Genomic DNA, 20,193 nt, shown 5'->3' on the forward strand with positions numbered 1-20,193 from the left:
AACTGAAAATGTGATTTTAAGTCAAAATTTCAAACTTCAAACTTAAAGTCACGTTTTCAATTGTTTTGGGTAATGTGTATTTACACATACCATGTGCAACAAGTTTTTTCCTTATATTTACAGTGATGTTAAAGATACACAAAAACTATTTTCAATTTTCACAACTTGTTGAGGTTAGTACAACAATACTTTCACACATGTTTTTATTTTTATTGTATACCAATTAGAAACTTCCACCTCAACATTTATATACCACGCAATGTGTGGAAATTTTAATAATAATTTTTCTCCCAATTATTCATTAAAAAAAATTTGGAATGCCATCAAGAAAGTCATAGTAGCATCTTGACTCTTGGGATTGTTATTGGATACTTCAGGAGTATACTCCCTCCCTCTCACATAGGAATGCATCCCACCCACCATGGGACTCACCTCTATGTGAGAGGGAGGAAATATACTCTCGGAATACCCAATAATTTTCCTAACTCTTGAATGTCGAATAACATGTCAAGCAGAATGATTTACAAATTCTGCCTTTCTACATGCATCCCTCGTAAAAGCCAAGCAATCATTTTTTTACCACTAAAAAAAATCTTGTTCTTTTATTTTACTTATTTCAACAATATTTATGAGTAAAAATGTCTTAAATAAAAAATTTGAAAGATAACTTAGAGATTTAAAGCAAAGGCAAACCAAAAGCTAGTAATGTAACCACGTCAACTAGCCATGTCAACAGGTTGCCATTGACCATGACCGTTGATCAAGACCGATTGACCAAGACTGTTGACCTCCAACACTCTGTATTGGCATGGCCTAAAACCAATATGGAAGCATGACTCCCACAATCAATTCTACCAAGGGAAAAGTATACCATGTATCCAATACATAAAAAAGGCGTTCAACTACATGAGCCAACTCGAACACAATCTATTTATTAAGTAAATTAACACGACATGACCTACATAATGCCTTTAATAAGTATATTGGATTGGGTTAACATAATTATAATCTATCTCAGCCCATTTTAAAAAATACAACCCAAAATATTTAACATATTTTTATATTTTGTAAGAATGTAAACTATAATAATAATTATTATAAATAAAAAATTCTATAGAATTTCTATTTTTTTATAAATTCAATTAAAGTGCCAATGACATACAAGCTAATTTTTTTTTATTTTTTTTATTTCAACCCTTGGAAATTCTACTCAAATTTAGAAATAAAACAATCTAATTATAAATTAAATGAGATTGTTTTTTTTTTTTTTGGGAATAGAGTTAGGGGCTTTAGTTTACAAGTCTTATGATTGCTAAATTCTATACTTAAAATGAAAATTAAAGTCAAACAAAAATAAATTTTATTTACATGAGTTAAAAGATATTGGCATGAATTTTAAATAGGGTAGTTTCAGGTTAAACGTGTCAATATAATTGACCCAATTATTAAAACTCATTTGCACTAAACACTAATCCGCAAAAAATCTTGTTGCGATCATGTCTGATTCATAGGACATCTCGTGACAAACAGTAACTCTCCAATTTTTACCTCAATAAAATCTAATTTTTCGTATAATTAAAAAAAAAAAAAATTCAAGTTTTTTTTCAAAGATGGGTTTAATGAATCCCATTCAAGGTGGGCTCTCAAAATCCTGAGCCCATGGTCTGATATTGAAGCCCACTGAGAACAATCAAGCGACTCGCTGAGTCGAGCCTTTTCATTTCATCACTTCTCACACTGCGAACTTCTACAATGGCAGCTTCCCTTCTCTCTCTTTCTCCCTCTATCAACAACAAAAGGTTCTTTCTATCTCTCTCTATTTAAATTTGCCATGTGGGTTTCTTGTAATTTACACTGTGGTAGAATTTCTCTGTGTTTTGTTTGAAATTTACACTGTGTTAGAATTTGTGTGTTTTAACTATATGTCTGTAAGTTCAAATTTTCTGTCACTGTTTTGTATTGAGTTTTGCTTCTTCTAGCTATATAGCATTATTTTATGTTTCTTTTTAACTGACTTTTGCTTCTGCTAGCTATGTTACTGGAATTATAATGTTCTAACTGGTTGATAATCAACTGCTTTCTGAGTGATAAAAAAGAAAATTGCTTCTTCAGCTGTGGAAAGATTTTTCTTTCTCTCTCTATTTAAATTTTCCATGTGGGTTTCTTGTAATTTACACTGTGGTAGAATTTCTCTGTGTTTTGTTTGAAATTTACACTGTGGTAGAATTTGTGTTTTTTAACTATGTCTATAAGTTCAATTTTTCTGTCACTGTTTTGTATTGGGTTTTGCTCCTTCTAGCTATATAGCATTATTTTATGTTTCTTTTTAACTGAGTTTTGCTTCTGCTAGCTATGTTACTGGAATTATAATGTTCTAACTGGTTGATAATCAACTGCTTTCTGAGTGATAAAAAAGAAAATTGCTTAACTCAACTGTGGAAAGATTTTTATTTGAGTTCATATTAGACATTTAATAAAGTGGTATCCTTTATGTTGAAGCTAGTGCTAAGTTCCAGAGTAACCTTTTTTTTTGGACCATGACCAAAAGACATGATGTTTTCGTCCTATAGATGGAGGAAATTGATGTTTTGCTAAAAGGGTATCTATTTGTAAGTATGGTGTTGAATGCAATTTGTCAAGGTAGTACTAGTAAGGTCTCTCATGGTGGTGATTTTACAGTGATTTCCATTATAATTATGAATATGGTTCAATCACTGAATATGTTTTCCATTTTTACTATCAATTATGTCCATCAATTGAATTTGAAGCCACACAGATTTCTGTGCAAAACTTTGGCATTTTTGGTCAAATTGAAGAAAAGACTTAAGGTTGTGGATTAAGATGGTATCAACTATTACATGGATGTTTATGAATGGAAAAATTAATAGTGATCAAACTAATGGGAAAGGGGTGTGTACTTCATTCACATTTCATAGAGGCACACAAAATGGTGGGGTTCAAGTAAGGGGACTATTAATTCGACTCAATCGATGGAAGGCCAAGCCACTTGTGTATTAGTCATTTCAGATAGTTTAATCTAATATTATGAAGTCTAATTTCCTAAATGCTTTTGCTTTGACGTTCATTTTTTTTCTTACTTGAACATTTTTGGATGAGTCAAGTGTGTCTACACATGCAATCAGATCAGTTGCGGAAAGCTATAACTTGCTTTTCAGTTTGTCTCCAAAAGCAGAAATGGAGCATCAAGCTTTACATGTTACCATTCAGAGCCATTGCTGGTCACCATGTCTTGAAACCTTTTGCATCAGTTGGCTCATTAGAAGCAGATTTGTCAAGCCAAGAAAATCATGCTCCTGGTACTTCAGTTCCAAACAACATTCAAAGGTGGGATAATTCCAGTACTTGCAATTACTTATCAAAAAACTCCAGTACTTGTAATCGCTTTCTTTTATGAGCATTGCTGATTTAATGCGTATTGTTGTTTCTTGGACATCTGAAATTTTAAATTGTAAAATTTTATAAAATGATATAATAAGTTTATCTCAAAATTTGTGGATATAAGATCTAGCATAAGGCATTCTATACATGTGAAGTATCATGATCAGAATCATCATTAACTGATATTTATGATTATCAGGTTTAAAATGTCTTTTGACCAGACAAGTTATCCCTTGGATGACATGAGTGATTTTGAAAAACAATTGCAAGAGTTATTTGGTGAAGTCAAAAGAATAATTATGAAGGGGAACAAAAGTGATGCCATAGACCTACTTAAAGCAAATTATGAATCTGTGAAAGAACAGATGAATGCAGGTACGAAAGGCATAGAAGAGGCTGCTCTTCTTGACATCATTGCCCTTGGTTATATGGCTGTTGGGGACTTAAAGTTCGTTGGTTCCCTACTTGCTATGGTAATTGTTTTTTCCTTATGTACTGCACTATGACTCTAATGTCATATTCTTAGGCTGTGGTGATTTCCTACTAATAAGTTTTCTCTCTATTATGGTAAAAGAAACCGAAAATGGTAGGATAATTTTTTTTAAAGTTTCAATCTATTTATTCGTTGTAATCCATTATAAAATTAAAGACTTGGGATTTTAGGGCTTTCCGTCAGACTTTATTAAGATAAGAAGAGGCTAAGAGCCGTATTCTTTTTCTTTATATATATATATATATATATATATATATATTATTTATTTATTTTTTAAGGAGAAAAGAAAAGAAAAACCAATTGAATGATGATTAATGTGCAACATAAATATGTACCTCATCTTGTTTGGAGAGTAGGCATTGTCCCTTTTTGCGTGTTTTATTGATATTGGAAGTATTCTCACTCCAACACTGAACCATTTTTAGGGCAGATTTTGAAATTATACCTAGCAGTTTTTATCCTTCTAATTCATTTATTTATAGCAGATTATTGCTTACCTTTGTACATCCTAGATCACTATGGGAAATAATGTATTGGGTGCAAATTCATAAAGTTTTTGCATTTCTTTAATCATCCTTTTAAAGCCTTTTTCTTTTTTGGGTGCATTTTTGTTGATGGCCAGTTGACTGAGGTTGTTGAAAGTCTAAAGGACAATGAACCATTTCTGGATTCTGTGCTTGTGCATATGGGAAGTATGTATTCAACTTGAGGAAGTTTGAGAAATCATTGCTTCTGTACCGGAGATCTATTGAAATTCTGGAGAACATATACGGTAATTGGAGCCTAAAGGCCCTAAACATTCATATAGTTGTTGTTTCTTGTATTTGCTGGTGTCTAAAAAATTGAATCACAGATTAGTTGTCTGTATCTTTTATTTGTTACTCCTACTAAACACAAAGCTAACATCTAGTGTGGAATCTATATATCTGTAAAACTTTTACTACAAAATGCTAAGTAACTGCTTAAATCTTCTATTACAGTGAGTCAACGATGCCTTGAAATGCTAACATTTTTCGGTTATTTTAAGCACAAACAATTTTTCTGTAGTACATTTTTAAGCCCAGACGCCATCCTTGTTTATGAAGGGTTAGCATTGACTCACTTTTCACATATCCACTGTGCATAAAATTTTCACGTGGGATCATTTCTGCGAAGTTAGAATACTCTGACTGCAAAGCTGAGATCTATTGGGATTTGCTCTATCTCACTTACCCTGAATGATGCTTATACTTGCCTTGCTAGTGGTTTTCGAGCTATTTATGTTCAAACATTTGTCACTTTGCAACAATTTGAAAATTTTGAGGATCAACTATATTCAGGAGATGGGGATTTATTGAATAATAAAAAGATAAATTATCTTAAACCATACTTATCAAGAATTATCTTAAATCATAGCCAAAAGAAAAAAGAAGACTAAATTATTGTTGCATTTGCTTGACCTTGATTCTTGTTTACTTGCAAAGAAAACTTGTTGCATTTACCATTGAAGATTTCCTGGTATATATGCTCACAAATGATTGTCCAGCTGATACAGAAGTGCAGACAGCAGTATTCATGTTTGTACCCATTTTTGCAGTATAATGTGTTAGAATTTCAAGGGTTTTACTGGGACATCATTCTTTGTTGCAAGCCTCAATAGTAAAACTAGGTGGTAACTAAGTTGATAACAAATTTAGCTTAAAATTTTCTTCCCTGTTGGTCCAATTCTCATACTTCCTGAAAAGTGCCCATGTACTCAATTCAACCCACTGTCCCTGGAAAACATAAGAATGAACAATTCAATATGAAAAATCAGCTAAATTCTAAAAAGTTCTTAGGCCAGCTACTTAGAGTTAGCAAACATTCATATCCAGTGCTAAATCCTCTGCTAAACCATGGGCTTTCTATTCTCTTCTCATTGCCTCACCCCTTGCCCGTTGGTCCTTCCTCTCTTCATTACCCATGACGAAACCACCTTAGGCTGACTATGAAAGTCCCAACTGTAAATAAAATTGATCAACAAATTCAAGATAGCGCAATATAGATGCAATGAGCAACAATTGTGTCATAATATTCAGTTTCTCAAATGTTTCCAGAGATTATATAAGATGCTTCCAAAGATTAGACAGTGGCATTGAGGATGACTTTATTTTATTATGCATTGTCATTCTAGTTAATAGTGTGTACAATTTTGTACAAGGGCAAAGCTTGGGCATAGTTTTTAGGTGCTATACCTTTGGTTTCCCTATTGAATTCGTATTAGTTGTATTAATGAAGGTAGCAAAAACAATGTGATCTTTTCCAAGGACGATTAAATTCAACCATGTACTTGATTGGTCAATGCGACCACACGGTTAAACTTGATTAGAGAACCTTATGTACAACACCTAAGGAACTGAGCCTAAGTTTTACCCTTTGTATGATGACTTGAAGACTCTTTCGTTTCCTAAAGAAAATGTTAGAGAAAAGGAAGTATGATGGGCTCTTAATATGCTTGAGTGAAGTTGGAGCTATGGCCTAATTTTTCAAAAAGCTAAAGTGCAAACTACACCCCTAATATTTGGGGATCTTTGGATTTTACACTCTGAAATTTCAGAATATGGATTTTACATCCTGAAGTTATATTCTGTATTCTTAAACTTCGGGGGGTAAAATCCATATTCTTAAATTTTAGGATGTAAATTCCTTAGATCCCCATGTAGTTTGCATTTTAGCCTTTTCAAAATTTGTGATGGCAAAGATATTATTGATCATAAATTTCTACTTTTAGCCCGTTATATCATTCTTTAGGCTTCTGTTGTCACTGTTGCATCTTTGATATTTATTTTGTCCAAAGCTTCATGTAAAGGAGCAAGTCAGAAACTCAGAGGTTGTCTTCAAACCTTTTTTTCTAGGGAAAAATAGCATTTATCTTATCACACCATTGTTGGGGATGGCAAAAGTACTTGGAGCCATTGGCAGATCCACAAAAGAAGTAGAAACCTACCATCGTGCAATTGCTATCTTGGAATTGAACAAAGGTGCTGAAAGCGAGGATTTGGTTGTAGCTTTATTTGGTCTTGGAAATATTTTACTCAAAGAAGGAAGAACGACTAATGTGGAAACTCATTTTGTTAGGTTATTATCTTTTATATATGTTATTTTCTTTCATATGGACTGCAGTCAACTGAGCTTAGATTGATTATTCACTTATATCTTATATTAATCTTGTGTAGAATTTTAAACCTATATAAGAAGTTATATGGTGAAAATGATGGAAGAGTTGGAATGGCAATGTGTTCCTTGGCCCATGTAGAGTGTGCAAAAGGTAGCTTTCTAATCTCTCTCTCTTGCAAATTACACTTTTTCTAGTACTTTGATAAAAATTCTTGCTGTTTCTTCATTTTCTACATTGATGCTTAAGGGAAGAACAATTTGGCCCTAATTCCTTGCCATCATTAGAAAGTGATTATGGTCAATGATATGAGATGAATTTATTTTTTGGATGGTGAGAGTCCTCATTTCGCTTAAAATTCTTAGTCTGATGAGCAAATGTCCTATGATAATAATCTAAGTTCAAGGGACTTTATCAATAAGTCTCAAGGTCATCAAGTTGTGTCTGTTTCATAACCACTCTGACTCTCAAACAGTTTAATTCTTATGCCATTCTTACACAGGAAACCCTGATGAAGCCATTCAATTATATGAAAATGCTCTTCAGGTTATCAAGGATTCAAATCATGTGGCTTTAGATGACAGCATAATGGAGAAGATGAGAATAGATTTGGCAGAGTCACTTTATGTTGTTGGAAGGTAGAGTCAGATTCTCGTTGGAATTAAAAATGAAAATGCACATATCAGAATTATATATATTGTATGTATAATTTAATAATTTTACCCACAAGAAATTAATTTATGCATTTTTATTTCTTTCATTATGTCATTGTGCTACTTTATTAGTGATAAATGCTTTGACTGTGATGAGAACTACTCCTTTCAACATTTAATAGCATTAATTGGTAGGTGTAGGAAAACCATCAGGAAATATCATTGTATCATCAGATACCCGAATGATTTTTCTCTGGATATATGAGTTTGAAATGACTTCCAATTGCTCTTTCAAAGCTTATCAAGCAAAACATCTTTTTCTTAAGTTTGGATGAGATGTCAAATCTTGGGACCTGATAATTGAGCTTTAATATGGTTTTGCTTAGTTACCTTTTTTAAGGATAGCTGGAATGTAAACAATCTAAAATTTATGGGCTACAGTTCTGAAACTTCAGTAAATAAGAGAAGCTCCACCAAGTAATTCATTTTTTGCACTTGTGGTTCTCAACCTCACTTAGTTTGCTTTCCCTTTCGTCTCTTGTTGCTCTTAGGGGAAAAGAAGGCCGAAAAATGTTAGAGGAATGCTTGTTGATCACTGAGAAGTATAAAGGAAAAGAGCATCCCAGCTCAGTGACACACCTGCTGAATCTTGCAACGTCCTATTCACGCTCAAAGAATATTGTGGAAGCTGAACGCTTGCTCAGGACTAGTTTAGAAATCATGAGGAAGACAGTGGGGCCTGATGATCAATCCATCACCTTCCCTATGTTGCATCTTGCAGTTACTCTGTACAATCTAAAACGGGATGAAGAAGCTGAGCAACTTGCGCTGGAGGTTTTGCACATCCGTGAAAAGGCATTTGGAAAAGATTCTCTACCTGTTGGTAATCTTGTTTTATTACTTTTTGCTTGATGAAATACTTGGGTCATTTTGTTTATTCTCCTCTCTATTTATGTTGGATATGGTCATGATTATGAATTAGCCATTACTTCACATTACCTAATCTAGCTGTGACCAACAATCTTGACTAGTGTCAAAATCCATTTGAAATTTTCACATGAACTACTTATACAAGTCTAATCTATGTCTCTCTGACGTTCTCTAATTTGTATGGCAGGGGAGGCTCTGGACTGTTTGGTGTCCATTCAGACTAGATTAGGGAAGGATGATGGTGAGTTGTTGGAGCTACTCAAGAGAATTGTGAGTATCCAAGAGAGAGAATTTGGCTATGAGAGTAAAGAGGTCATGGAAACCCTGAAAAAAATTGTATACTACTTGGACAAACTGGTTAGGAAGAACGAAAAGTTTCCACTGCCAAAAAGATTGTCCATACTTAGAATGAAATATAAACAAAGGATTCAATATTAATGGCATATCATCTTTGTATATTTTAAGTCTCTAATTTTTTCTCCCTGTTGATAGCAAAATGTATCTATTTAACCATATCATAAACGTACTTCATCTTATGTTTTTCTTGTGGTCTGTTGGACTGGTTTATGTGCATACTTTGGATCTATAGGACTGTTGTATTGCCATTGCATGGACTGGTTTATGTGCATACTTTGGATCTATAGGACTGTTGTATTGCCATTGCAAGAGCAATAGCAATACACCGCCCAAGTCCTAACTTTTGAGTTGGAATAGGTTCTCACTTCTCAGCACAACCCACAACTAAGACTCAAAACTTCATAAGCAAGTTTATGATTATTCAAACATCAATTTTCTTGGTTGTATACAAGTGGTCAAATGTAGTGCTCTAGAATTAAAGCTTTACTTCTTACAACAATGCCAAAAGGGCAACTTGAGTTGGATATCAAAATACTATTCTTATTTTATTTTTTTTTATAATTAAGAAAAAAGTATATTCAAGAAACTACCTCATGAAAACAAAAGGCATAACAAAGATTACAGAGAAAGAAACAAACAGAAAAAAAAGAAAAGAAACACGAAAACAAACAGAAAACAACAAAGAGCTAATTACAAAGGAGAGAACTAAGAAACAAAGGGAGAGAATCACTAGAGGTGAGTCCCCAAGCCTTAGACCAATCAAAGAGAGAACCACTAAAATAAGCAAGCAACTGGTCATCGGATTTGTCCCTGTCCTCAAAAGTTCGCCAATTTCGCTCCCTCCAAATACACCACATTAGGCAAAGCAAAGCTAAATTTCAAATGCTAGAAGAGTGCTTTCCCAACCAATTCTACCAACCGAAAAGCGTATCTGCAACTGATCTTGGCAAGACCCAAGAAATTTCAAAAGATCTAAAAACCAAGCTCCACAACTTATAAGCTTTTTCACAATGGAGAAGCAATTACAACAAGTACTTGGTGTATAATCAATATACTGGAAATTCCATCTCTTTCAACTCAAAGTTCTGCTTGCTTACTACAAATCGTGGTTTCAAAATATATCCAATTGAAACTCAAGTTAAGTTCTAATTGAAAATATATCCAATTAACTGCAAGTCTAGTGATTCGATTTTTTGACAAGACGGTAATCATGAAAATTTCAATTACATTATCGTTTAGTTACAACTTGCAAGTGGGGATTAAAATTGAAATTGACACTCACAACCTCTTCCATGCCACTAGACTATAAAACTATTGGTATTATATTTATATATATATATATATATATATATATGTAGGGACACGATTTTTAACGACCCACGGAAGTCGTTGGGCTCGTATGTAAAGGGCCCGAACAATATGATTTGTAGAGAGTGGGATAGAAAGGTTGGACCTTGGTCGTTGGGCAACGGTTTAGTCAAGATTTTCATGGAAGCCCATACGAAGGTGGATTTGGCCTGTATAACTAAGCCTTACATGGATGTGGTTTGAAAGGTTTGGCTCCTCGGAATTAGTCTGAGGAGCATTACATTCTCACCATTCTTCCTCCTTTTTCTCCTCCTTTCTCCGGCCCCCCCCTCTTTAGCTCTCTTTTCCCTTTTATACTAGTATTCCATTCCCCTTCTTCATCTACGTGTCAGTTTCTCCTTATTTGGGGCAATTACTCGTCCTATCAATCCTCACGTCAGAGTGGTTGGGAAAAGTTGGATAGCATGGTATGGGGTATGGGCTTGTCAGGTGCTGGGCTCCACGTTATGGTGTTGACAGCTTTCTCGCTTGTACTGCTCTTGTACTGAGTTTGTCCTTTCCTTCAAGCGTTTTGTGAGGCGTTGAGCGTGAGGTTGTCCTCGGCTACATTCTTGGGCCATTAAGGGGTTCTCATCATACCTCCTCGGCAGTAAGGCTCCTCGGCTTGGGCTTTGGGCCCTTAATGTGAAGTGGGCCGGGATTCCAAATTTTAGGCCCCACAATATATATATATATATATATATATATATTTATATATGTATTTTAAAGTATATAGCAATTGGAACCTTTTTCTAGCCACTAGACTATAAAACTATTGGTAATATATATTTTCTGATTTATTATATTTAATAATGGGTTTTAAAAGGTTATGTTGAGTCTTTATTAAAAGGTTATGGCTGTGTCCTATCCGGCTTCTCAGCTATAAATCTAGACATGTACGCGACATGGTTGAGACTTTAGGGGCACATTTTGTTGCCCTAAAACAAATCTCTTTAATTGAATAAAGGCTAGGACTGAAAAGGATGGGATGTGAAAAAATTTAGATGAGTGTTTACACAATCATCTAAATATATCGCTACAAGAAAAATGAGCTGTTGCAGTGGGTGCAAAAACAGTAGCTATAGGTTGTTTATTGCGGCACATTTTGGGCCTACCGCTGTACATGAGATCTATTGCAGCGGATCAATAGCCCGCCGCAATAGTTATAATATTTGCGGCGTACTACAGCGACGGGCCAATGACCCGCTGTAATAGACCCTAAACTTAGATATAGAGGCTTGTCAGTGACCCGCCGCAATAGGCCCTTACATTTCCCCCACCTGGAACTAAATTAAATTTTCCCTCTGTTTTTTTTTTTGTCCCTGTTCATTTTTAGCGCCTTTTCGTTGTTAGCTAGTCTCCCACACACAATCTCTCTCTCTCTCTCTCTCTCTCTCAGACACTTCGAAAATCTCCTCACTGTCTCATCTCTACCACTGCTCACAAACCCACAGCCACCACCACCACCCAACCCCCAACCCCCAACCACAGCCACCACCCAAAAATCGAGCCTAGTTAGGTCCAAAAACAAATGGGTCAGGTCTAGCCCGACCCATTTCTCTTATCATTTCTAACCCTAACGGTTCATGCCCCTAATCTAGAACCTTCCCTCTTTTTGCTATCTCATCCGAACTCTCTTGACAGAAACCCATGGCTTGAGCTACCTGATCTCATCACCTCAAACCGGCACCGCCACCACAGGAGGCGGCTTGCTCCTCATCAAAAAACCTTACCGAGATCTCTCTAATCTAGGTTCGAGCTCTCTCTCTCCCTCTAGACCTTGATCTCCCTCTCACGCAGAGACATTGCTTCTCTCTCATTCTCATTCATCGCTCTCTCTCCTTTCCTCTCTCCAATCGCTCCTGCATCTGCATTCTCCATTGGCATTTGTACGCACAACTCTTTTGCATTCATCGATTCCTATTTCTTTTTTCTGTTTATTGTTATCGAAACCCTAATTTCTTGTTTGGTAAACAGCAGGACCGAAAGACTGGTCAAAAGAGCAAAAGAGGAAGTCCTCAAGGTTCATCTTGGCACCGATTGACGCTCCGCGAGAAATTCTTCCCTCTGTCTATCTCTCACTCGGTCTGATTCTCTATTTCTCTCTGATTCTTTGCTGTTATTATTATTATTTTGTTTTGATTTGTTTGGTTTTTGAATAGCGGCTAGGGATTTAGAGGAAAATTATCTAAAGATTAGTGTTGGGGTGTGCCATTGGCGGATTTCTCATGTATCATATGTTTAGTGTTTAGTCTATTACATAAATTTCTCTGTATGCCTAAAAATAGCATAGGCATAAATTTTAACACACTAATCTATTGCGCCTTTGAAAATTTCTCTGTATTGGCATACAGAGAAATGGTTTGTTTTGAGCAGAGAGGAAGTGAGTGTGAGACAGAGAGAGCAGGGGTTTAATAAAAACCATAATTGTGACAAGTGGTTTAACAAATATGTTACACTTATACATAGTATAATACGTGTTTGTTGTATATACTTTAAACGAAAAAAATTGTAAAGATAATTTGTTAGATAAACTCTATTACCTAAGAAATTTAAAATTATACTCAAACTAAAATTCTATTTTCAAAAGTTTCAAGAAAAATTTTGAACTAGAATTTAATATTTAAAAATCATTTTGATCGCCTGTTATAATTCTATGTTTAATATAATAAAAGTTACATCTTACGGAGTACATGGTTAATAAAATAAAAAAAAATCCATCTATAAGACAGGGTATCTCACAATATCTTTAACATAAAAAAATTCTATGGTCAACTAGATATAAGATAAGTAACATTTAAAAATTCAATGTTCTTTTTTTTTTTTTTTTTGGTGTAATTTACATGAACTTATTAAGTAACTTGGAATTTTAAATGACATGACTTAGTGTGAGTTTGGATTGCAATGAAATCCACCACGTTTGCGGCTGCGTTTTAAACATGTGGGTCCCGGGCACTGTTTACGGGATGTGCAAGTACTTTTTTCAGCAAATTTTTTTTTAAAACTGGGTCCCACGACACTATTTATATATTTAAAATTTATTTTATTACAGGCGAGGCGGAGCACGGTGAGGCCGTAGTTGGGAGTGTCGGCACCTTTGGAGAGTGAGGACTCCGCGATATATGGGTTTTGGAGCACGGCGAGCTTGATTTCCAGATTTGAGGTTTGAGTTTTTTTTTTTTGTATTCATATTTGGGTTTTTGGTATTTTGTAGAGAATATTTTTGATGGGTATTGATAATCAAATGTGATATTAGGATTTTTGTAGTGGCTGAGATTTTTGTTACCGTGCATAAGGCTAGAATATGGCTTAGCTCAGTAAATGTTTTTTTGGTTAATGAGTTCTTAGACTTTATTTTCTGCAATAGGAAATTTTAGACTTTTGACATCGTTATTGAATCTTTCTTAGCAGATTGCCTTAGTGTATGTAATTATTTATTTATCTCATAAAATGATGCCTAATGTCATGGCTCAGTTCATCTAAGTGAAACAGAGTTGGCACTTACAGTAGCTAGAATATGGCTTTGCTCACTAAATGGTTTTTTGGTTAATGTGTTCTTAGACTTTATTTTTTGGCTACGATGATAGAGTTAGGGGTGGTGAATGTCATTGCAGTTCTGGCAGCATGTGTGAAAGAGGTTTAGGGTGGTATATCATAATAGTTTTTACATTATTTTAAACAAAAATACTAGAAAAACAGTTTTGAAAATATTTTATGTTGTTTGGTTTGACACGGAAAATCATTAATATTTTTTCAAATAGAGTTATGCAACAGTGGAAGTTTTCCTAAATGGCACGAAAAAAAAAGAGAAATTTTTTGTTACATATTTATATAATATAACAAAACATATTAATGCTTTTGGTAATTAAAAAAAAAAAAAGAAAGAAAGAAAATATATTAATGCTTTTCCCTTGTGAGTCAAATAAGTGAAAATATTTCTTAGTTAATTTTCAGCATTGCAACCAAATATAAATATAGAAAAAATAGTCAATTTTCTAGAAAAAAATGTTTTATGAAAAAAAAAAAATTTTTCTAGGAAAATTTTTCTGTAATAACAAATAACCAATCATGAAAAAATCAAAATTCGTTTATATTTTATTTCTATTTTTGATAAGTTGAGGGGTTTTTTTCCCTTCTTTTTTGAGAAAATTATCGGTTTATCACTGAGTTATGACTTCAACTTCAGATAAATTCTCTTCCTATAAATTAAAAAAAAAAAAATTCTGAAAAATTCTTTTATAAATAAGTTTTCTTTTTTGTTAAAAAAGAAAAAAAAAAACAAAAGAAAGTATAGATTTATATTAACAGATTCAACAGTGGTGTAAGTGCCAAGAAACACTAACAAAAAAACACCCAAATAAAAAAAAAACAGTAAAGGACTAAGACTTCAGACCTGAGACCATTTTATGCAGCTGCGCGGTGAGCACAGAGCGAACTATTCTTTCGCCTTTTACTAAAGACCTGAGACCATTTTTTTTTTGTTTTAATCTCCAAAGAACATATATGGTTTTAGCGGCAAATCAAGAAAACCCATCTCTTTTGATAAGGTAATATTATCTCTCTTTCTTGATCTCATCAAGTTTTTTGGTTCATGTTCATGTTCTGTTCCTTTGTCTTTTCTTCATTTTTAAATGCTTTCTTTAACTCTTTATGCTTTACCTTTTTTGTATTATACTTAAGGATACCGAATCTGCTTCTGTTCATTTCTGTATATTTGGTTTGTTTTGAAGAGGTTGTGTCAATATCTGTCTTGTCTTTTGAGCCTATAAATTTGCATTAGCTTCTTTTTTCACCTTCTGGGTTGGCAGTGAAACCAATTTGATTGCTACCTTTTCTTTATTTTGAGAAGTGGGTGTTCTTTCATTTTGTTTATACTTAAGTTTCTGTGGTTATTTTCAAAGTGAATTCTATGGATTATACTTAAGTTTCTATGGATTTCTTGATGTGGGTCTTGGACTTTAGGGCCTGTTTGCACTTTCTGGAACCTGGGTTTTGGTTAATACAATAATACTTCATAATGGGTTTTTTTGTTATAGTTGTCTATCTACAGGGTCAAATCTATAATTGCCAATATGATTTGGGGGTTTACGTTATATACTTATATATTTGGTTGTCAACTATGCTTGTATGAGGAATTTGGTATTTGCTTCATGTTTCTAATTGACCTACTTTATGAACATGGCTTGCTTTTAAATCCAAATAAGAACAATATCACTCATTGAGAAGTTGTTTATGTTGGTAAATGTAGGTTAATCAAGGGTGTGATATTTGTTTTGTGTTTATACATCAAGGTTAGTGTTATTGTCAGCATGATGTGCTTAATTTTTTCACGTACCGACTGAACTGCGCACACCCCTACTTTATATTGACATGGTTCTTGTTTGTTTTTGCTTTTTAATGGGGGTTTCAACTACAAAGGCATTGAGCCACTTGAGATTCTTCTCCATCTTCCACTACTTGCTGAAGATAAGGTAGCTTTCTTTTCCTTGATCACTCTGTGGGAAATGCACTTGTTTTCTTAAGTATTTGATATATGATTATATGGCATGTGGTTTTAGTTGGAATTACCTTTGTACTTGGGTTGGGTATATGAGTTTATACTAGCAAAATGTCTCTTTTCAATGTTTTCATATACTTATTTATTTATTTATGTACTTGTGGATGATCAGTGTTACATTGCATATTAGTCGTTGTTGTCCTTTTGGTTGATTTTAGTTGGACACATGCAGTTTGAATTGAAACAGACTTGCTTCTGCAAAATAGTATAGTTCTTTGGGGCCATGGCTTGGGAAGATTTGACTAAGAGAGTGTGGTGTCATGTAGATTAGAATAGATCAGACCTTAGGTAAGTGCATCATGTTAGTCTTAGTTGTGCTCCTTCGAGTCATGTTCCTAGATGCAGTTTTCCAGATTACATAAGCATAAAATGTATTTTCTCTTATTTAGTAATTAGTAATTAGTAATTGAGTATAATTTGTATAAGTATGAGTTGGAATATGTTTTTGTGTGTGGCAGGCTGGTTATGAAAAATTATTTGTGACGTTGTTTTTAGTTTTTACTTTTGTTCAATTTGACATTGTTTTTACTTGGTTCTTGCTAATGTAGAAGAAATGTTGAGAGCTGGGCATATCTCGCGCACACAAGCAGAAGAAGAAAAGAGAAAAAAGGAGATGGCTGCAAAACAAAAGAAGGAAAGGGATGAGAGGATAAGCAGGAGGGAGGGGAAACAGGTATTATTTATATATAATAAGTATTAAGATAATAATAAATAACACATAATATATTTGCTGAATAAGCCACATATGAGGCCTAGCTACATCCAATAAGCCATAGATTTGGTCGTTTCATATTAGTTTTTTTTTTCATTGTGCTTGTGTTTTTTTGTGTCTTTTCTTTTAATCGTTATGGGAGGTTCCATGTTTGTTTTCATTGAATCCAAAACTTTTGAGTATGCAATTAAGGAAGGGGGGTCATTCTATTTGTTACGTATCTATGTGATGCAGGGCAGTTCAAGTTGTTGCGTCCTAATCATCTTGTGAATAGCTAGTTAGTTAGTTAGATGATTGCTTAAGCGATAGCCAATAGGATTTAGACACTTGTCAAGCATCTAGAAGGCTCCAATGCCAAACAAATAGTATAAGTACCACATTGTAGTTACTTTGTGTTTAGTTTTTTGAATGCAATTACATAGATTAGCCTAGTGCTATTTTCAAGGGATGGATTTCTCTTAAGAAGGTTTTGTCACACCTTGTTCACTGTTCTAAGCAACTCTCATTTCCCTTAATCAATTCTAAGCCTAAACAGCAGCCCCCTTAGAATCCCTGCATCAAATTTGTATCAGAGCTTGAGATCCTTAGGATTTAGGTTCTTGTATTGTTTCTCATTTTCTGTCATCAAGAACCTGTCAAGATCCTATGTTGATTTCATTCCCAGCCTTAATACCTTACCTTTATCAAAATAGAAGCCTTCAATTGTGCTGGCAGAATCTGCAGTAGTGAAAGATGGTGTTTGAGAAGGAAAGGAAGGACAAAGGGATGAAAGTAGTGGTTCAAGAGGCAGCCTTGGAGACTCATGCAGCCAATGATCCAGAAGTTTTGGAGCAGCACTTTGCCTTAGAATATGAAGTGGAAGCGTTGAGGAGGCAAATCCATGCCTTGACTGAGCAGGTTTGAAGAGACGAAATACAGCAGCCAAACAACCATGATTATCATGGAAGTGAGGCATCAAATGAAGAAAGCTATGAGGATCCTTTTGCCTACAACCCAAGGATAAGACATGGAAGGCAAACTCCTGTTCTGCAACCAAGGGATCATGAGCAAAAGTGGGAATCCAACTTCAAGATTGAGTTATCTGAGTTCTATGGTAGCTTTAATCATGAAGAATTCATGGACTGGCTTAACCAAGTGGAAAGATTCCTTGATTTCCATGAGGTACCAAACTACAAGAAGGTGAAATTGGTAGCAAATAAACTAAAGGGCAGGGCATTTGTTTGGTGGAGGCAATTGCAGGTCCAAAGAGTGAGAATGGGAAAAGGGAAGGTGCAAGAATGGTTCAAAATGAAGAGACAATTACAAAAGCAATTCCTGCCTTTCAACTACATGCAAACTATCTTCCAAAATTTGCATAGGAAGTCATTGCAATCTGAAGCCTCAAGAAACCAAGTACCAGCAAGTGCAAGTCCTTGGCAGCAATCTTGGCCAACCAAGAATGATTATTGGCAGACCAAGAAGGACAAGGGAAATGCAGCAGTGTTTTTCTGTTAATGCAGTACCTGGTCTATCAAAGGCAGCCATTGCATGCAAGCATGGCACAAGCAATGGAATTTTCAAGTGTTACAATTGTGGAGGACAAGTCTATGAAGCCCCTAACCAGTGGAAGTCAGCCATGCAGTTGGAAGGAAACTCCTTGATGGCTGAAGGGATTAAAGAAGAAGGTATAACTTTGATCCTTGATAATACCTTGCAAGCACCCAAGGAAGATATGCTAATGAATGCACCCATGTATGATCAATATGAAGAAGAAGAAGAAGAAGAAGAAGAAGAAGAGGAAGTCAGTGATAGCATATTGCCGATTGAAAACAATAAAGTGAAGGAATGCATTCTAGAACCTGTGTATGATTCATTTGTGGAAGAAGTAGATGCTAATATAGAGCAAGAAGGAGGTGAAGTTAGAGTTTCAGGAGGGTTCTTGAGGTTCTTATCAATCAATTGTTTTCAAGATTGTGTTCTTTATGATAAGAAGGCCATGAATGTTTGTCATCTCATACTTGCAAGTGAAAGGCCACGTCAACATGATAGGAAAACCATTCGTGGAAGAAGGTGTAGCGCACACATTATGTACAAGATGGTGCACCCCTACTATTTGAAACCAAAGAAGAGGAAAGTAAACCCCAAGCCAATGGTCAAGATGAAGGTTGGTTTAGTTGTTTGGAACTTCGCTGTGCACAAGCAGCAGCCTTTGGTGTGCTGCCAAGAGTAGAAAACTCATTACACAATGCAACTGCATCATCCTAGAAGGCTAGAAATTCATACAAATCTTGTGGCAATCAAGAGCACTTGAGGTCAAGTGCTTCTTAAGAGGGAGAGTCCTAATGCATTTCAAGTTGTTGCATCCCTAATCCTCTTGTGAATAGCTAGTTAGAGCATCTCCAATAGGCTCTCTAAGCCTTATTTGGAGAGCAAAAACAGAAAAATCAAACTCCAACAACCTCTCTATCTCTATTTTTTTTTGAGTTGCTACAATAGCTCTCTTGACCTGGAGAGCACGGTAGCAACTCCAAAGCCTTTTCCTCTATTAAAAAAATACTTGTTGGAGTAAAATATTATTTCTTTCTCTCTCTTCCTTTTCTCTTTTTTCTGTTTCTTTGCTCTCTCTCTCTCTTCTCTTCCCTTTCTCTTTCCTTTGTTTCATTGCTCTCTCTCGCTTCTCATCAGAGAACAAATGGAAGCAGCCCTTCTCTCACAAAATCAACATAGCTCTCTCTCACAAAACCCTAAATCATCGGTTGGAGTTTGTTCAACCACCTTTGAGGAAGAATAGAGATTGAGAACATCAACTCAACCACAAAAATTGGTACCCAAGTTTTTTATTTTATGGGTTTTTCATAGTGTTTGAATTTATTGGTTTATTCTATGAGTTGAAGATTTGGTGGTTTTGAATGATTAGCTATTTTTCCTCACTACTATCTGGGTTTGGGTTTAGGTTTAGGTTTAGGTTTTGGGTTTCTGGGTTCTTTATCTTTCTATCAAATTGTTGAAAACAATGATTGAATAGATTGTTTTGTCGTTCAATCCCATGATCATTAATAGAAAAATGAATTTGTATACAAGATTTGATACCTGATACCAAAAATGAATTCTGGGTTTCCTACTTCACTCATTTTTCTTTTTATTGATACCTAATATTAACAGTAATTCTCTTTCTTTCTTATTCTCAACGATTTTTGTAGTCTTCATTTATGAAAAAATAGTGTTATTTAGAGAGGATTTGGGGTGTTTGGAACAGGGTTTAGTTTATTTTTCATGTCCAAGACATTGATAAGTTTTTTTCTTTCCATTTTTTTCCCCTGTACATAATTCGGAAGTTGTCTTAAAAATGCGAGTTCAGCTATACAAAGGCTGAATTGATTTTCCCCCCCTTTATGGGTTTTAATATATGGTTGATTTTTTATGGGTTTTAAAGGCTGAATTGATTTTCCCCCCCTTTAGACGTCGTATCAAAATCTATGTGAAATTATAATGTGAATTTTTTTGATTTTTTATTTAATATATGGTTGTTACAAATTAGCTTTATGTTGACATATTGGAGTGATGGTAATTGGTTATTTTGTTTGAGTTCAGATAGAGAATAGAGAACTTAACTGGTGAAAATTTTACTCCATC

At 34.6% G+C, this 20,193-nt stretch overlaps 2 protein-coding genes across 8 annotated transcripts in view; both read left to right on the forward strand.

The window, feature by feature from the left end:
- The window catches only part of LOC115960747 (kinesin-like protein KIN-14C), a 108,118-nt gene that overhangs the window by 57,935 nt on the left and 29,990 nt on the right, over positions 1–20,193 (forward strand). Inside the window, exons 1-6 of one of the 7 annotated variants that reach the window (XM_031079730.1) lie at positions 11,648–12,064; positions 12,290–12,397; positions 13,365–13,475; positions 15,561–15,603; positions 15,731–15,783; positions 16,418–16,542. In XM_031079730.1, the coding sequence (XP_030935590.1) occupies positions 16,423–16,542 (120 nt within the window). In that variant the 5' untranslated portion in view covers positions 11,648–12,064; positions 12,290–12,397; positions 13,365–13,475; ... (1 more) ...; positions 15,731–15,783; positions 16,418–16,422. The other 6 variants (XM_031079731.1, XM_031079729.1, XM_031079733.1 and 3 more) reach the window with 6 other exon arrangements.
- On the forward strand, positions 1,839–9,143 carry LOC115960745 (nephrocystin-3-like). The gene is given in 9 exon segments (XM_031079727.1): positions 1,839–3,345; positions 3,599–3,872; positions 4,515–4,593; positions 4,596–4,664; positions 6,766–6,988; positions 7,087–7,178; positions 7,528–7,663; positions 8,230–8,561; positions 8,796–9,143. Coding segments are annotated over 9 exon segments (1,689 nt in total). The 5' UTR covers positions 1,839–3,112; the 3' UTR covers positions 9,047–9,143.

Source organism: Quercus lobata, chromosome 9 (assembly GCF_001633185.2).
Source record: "Quercus lobata isolate SW786 chromosome 9, ValleyOak3.0 Primary Assembly, whole genome shotgun sequence".
Taxonomy (NCBI): Eukaryota; Viridiplantae; Streptophyta; class Magnoliopsida; order Fagales; family Fagaceae; genus Quercus; species Quercus lobata.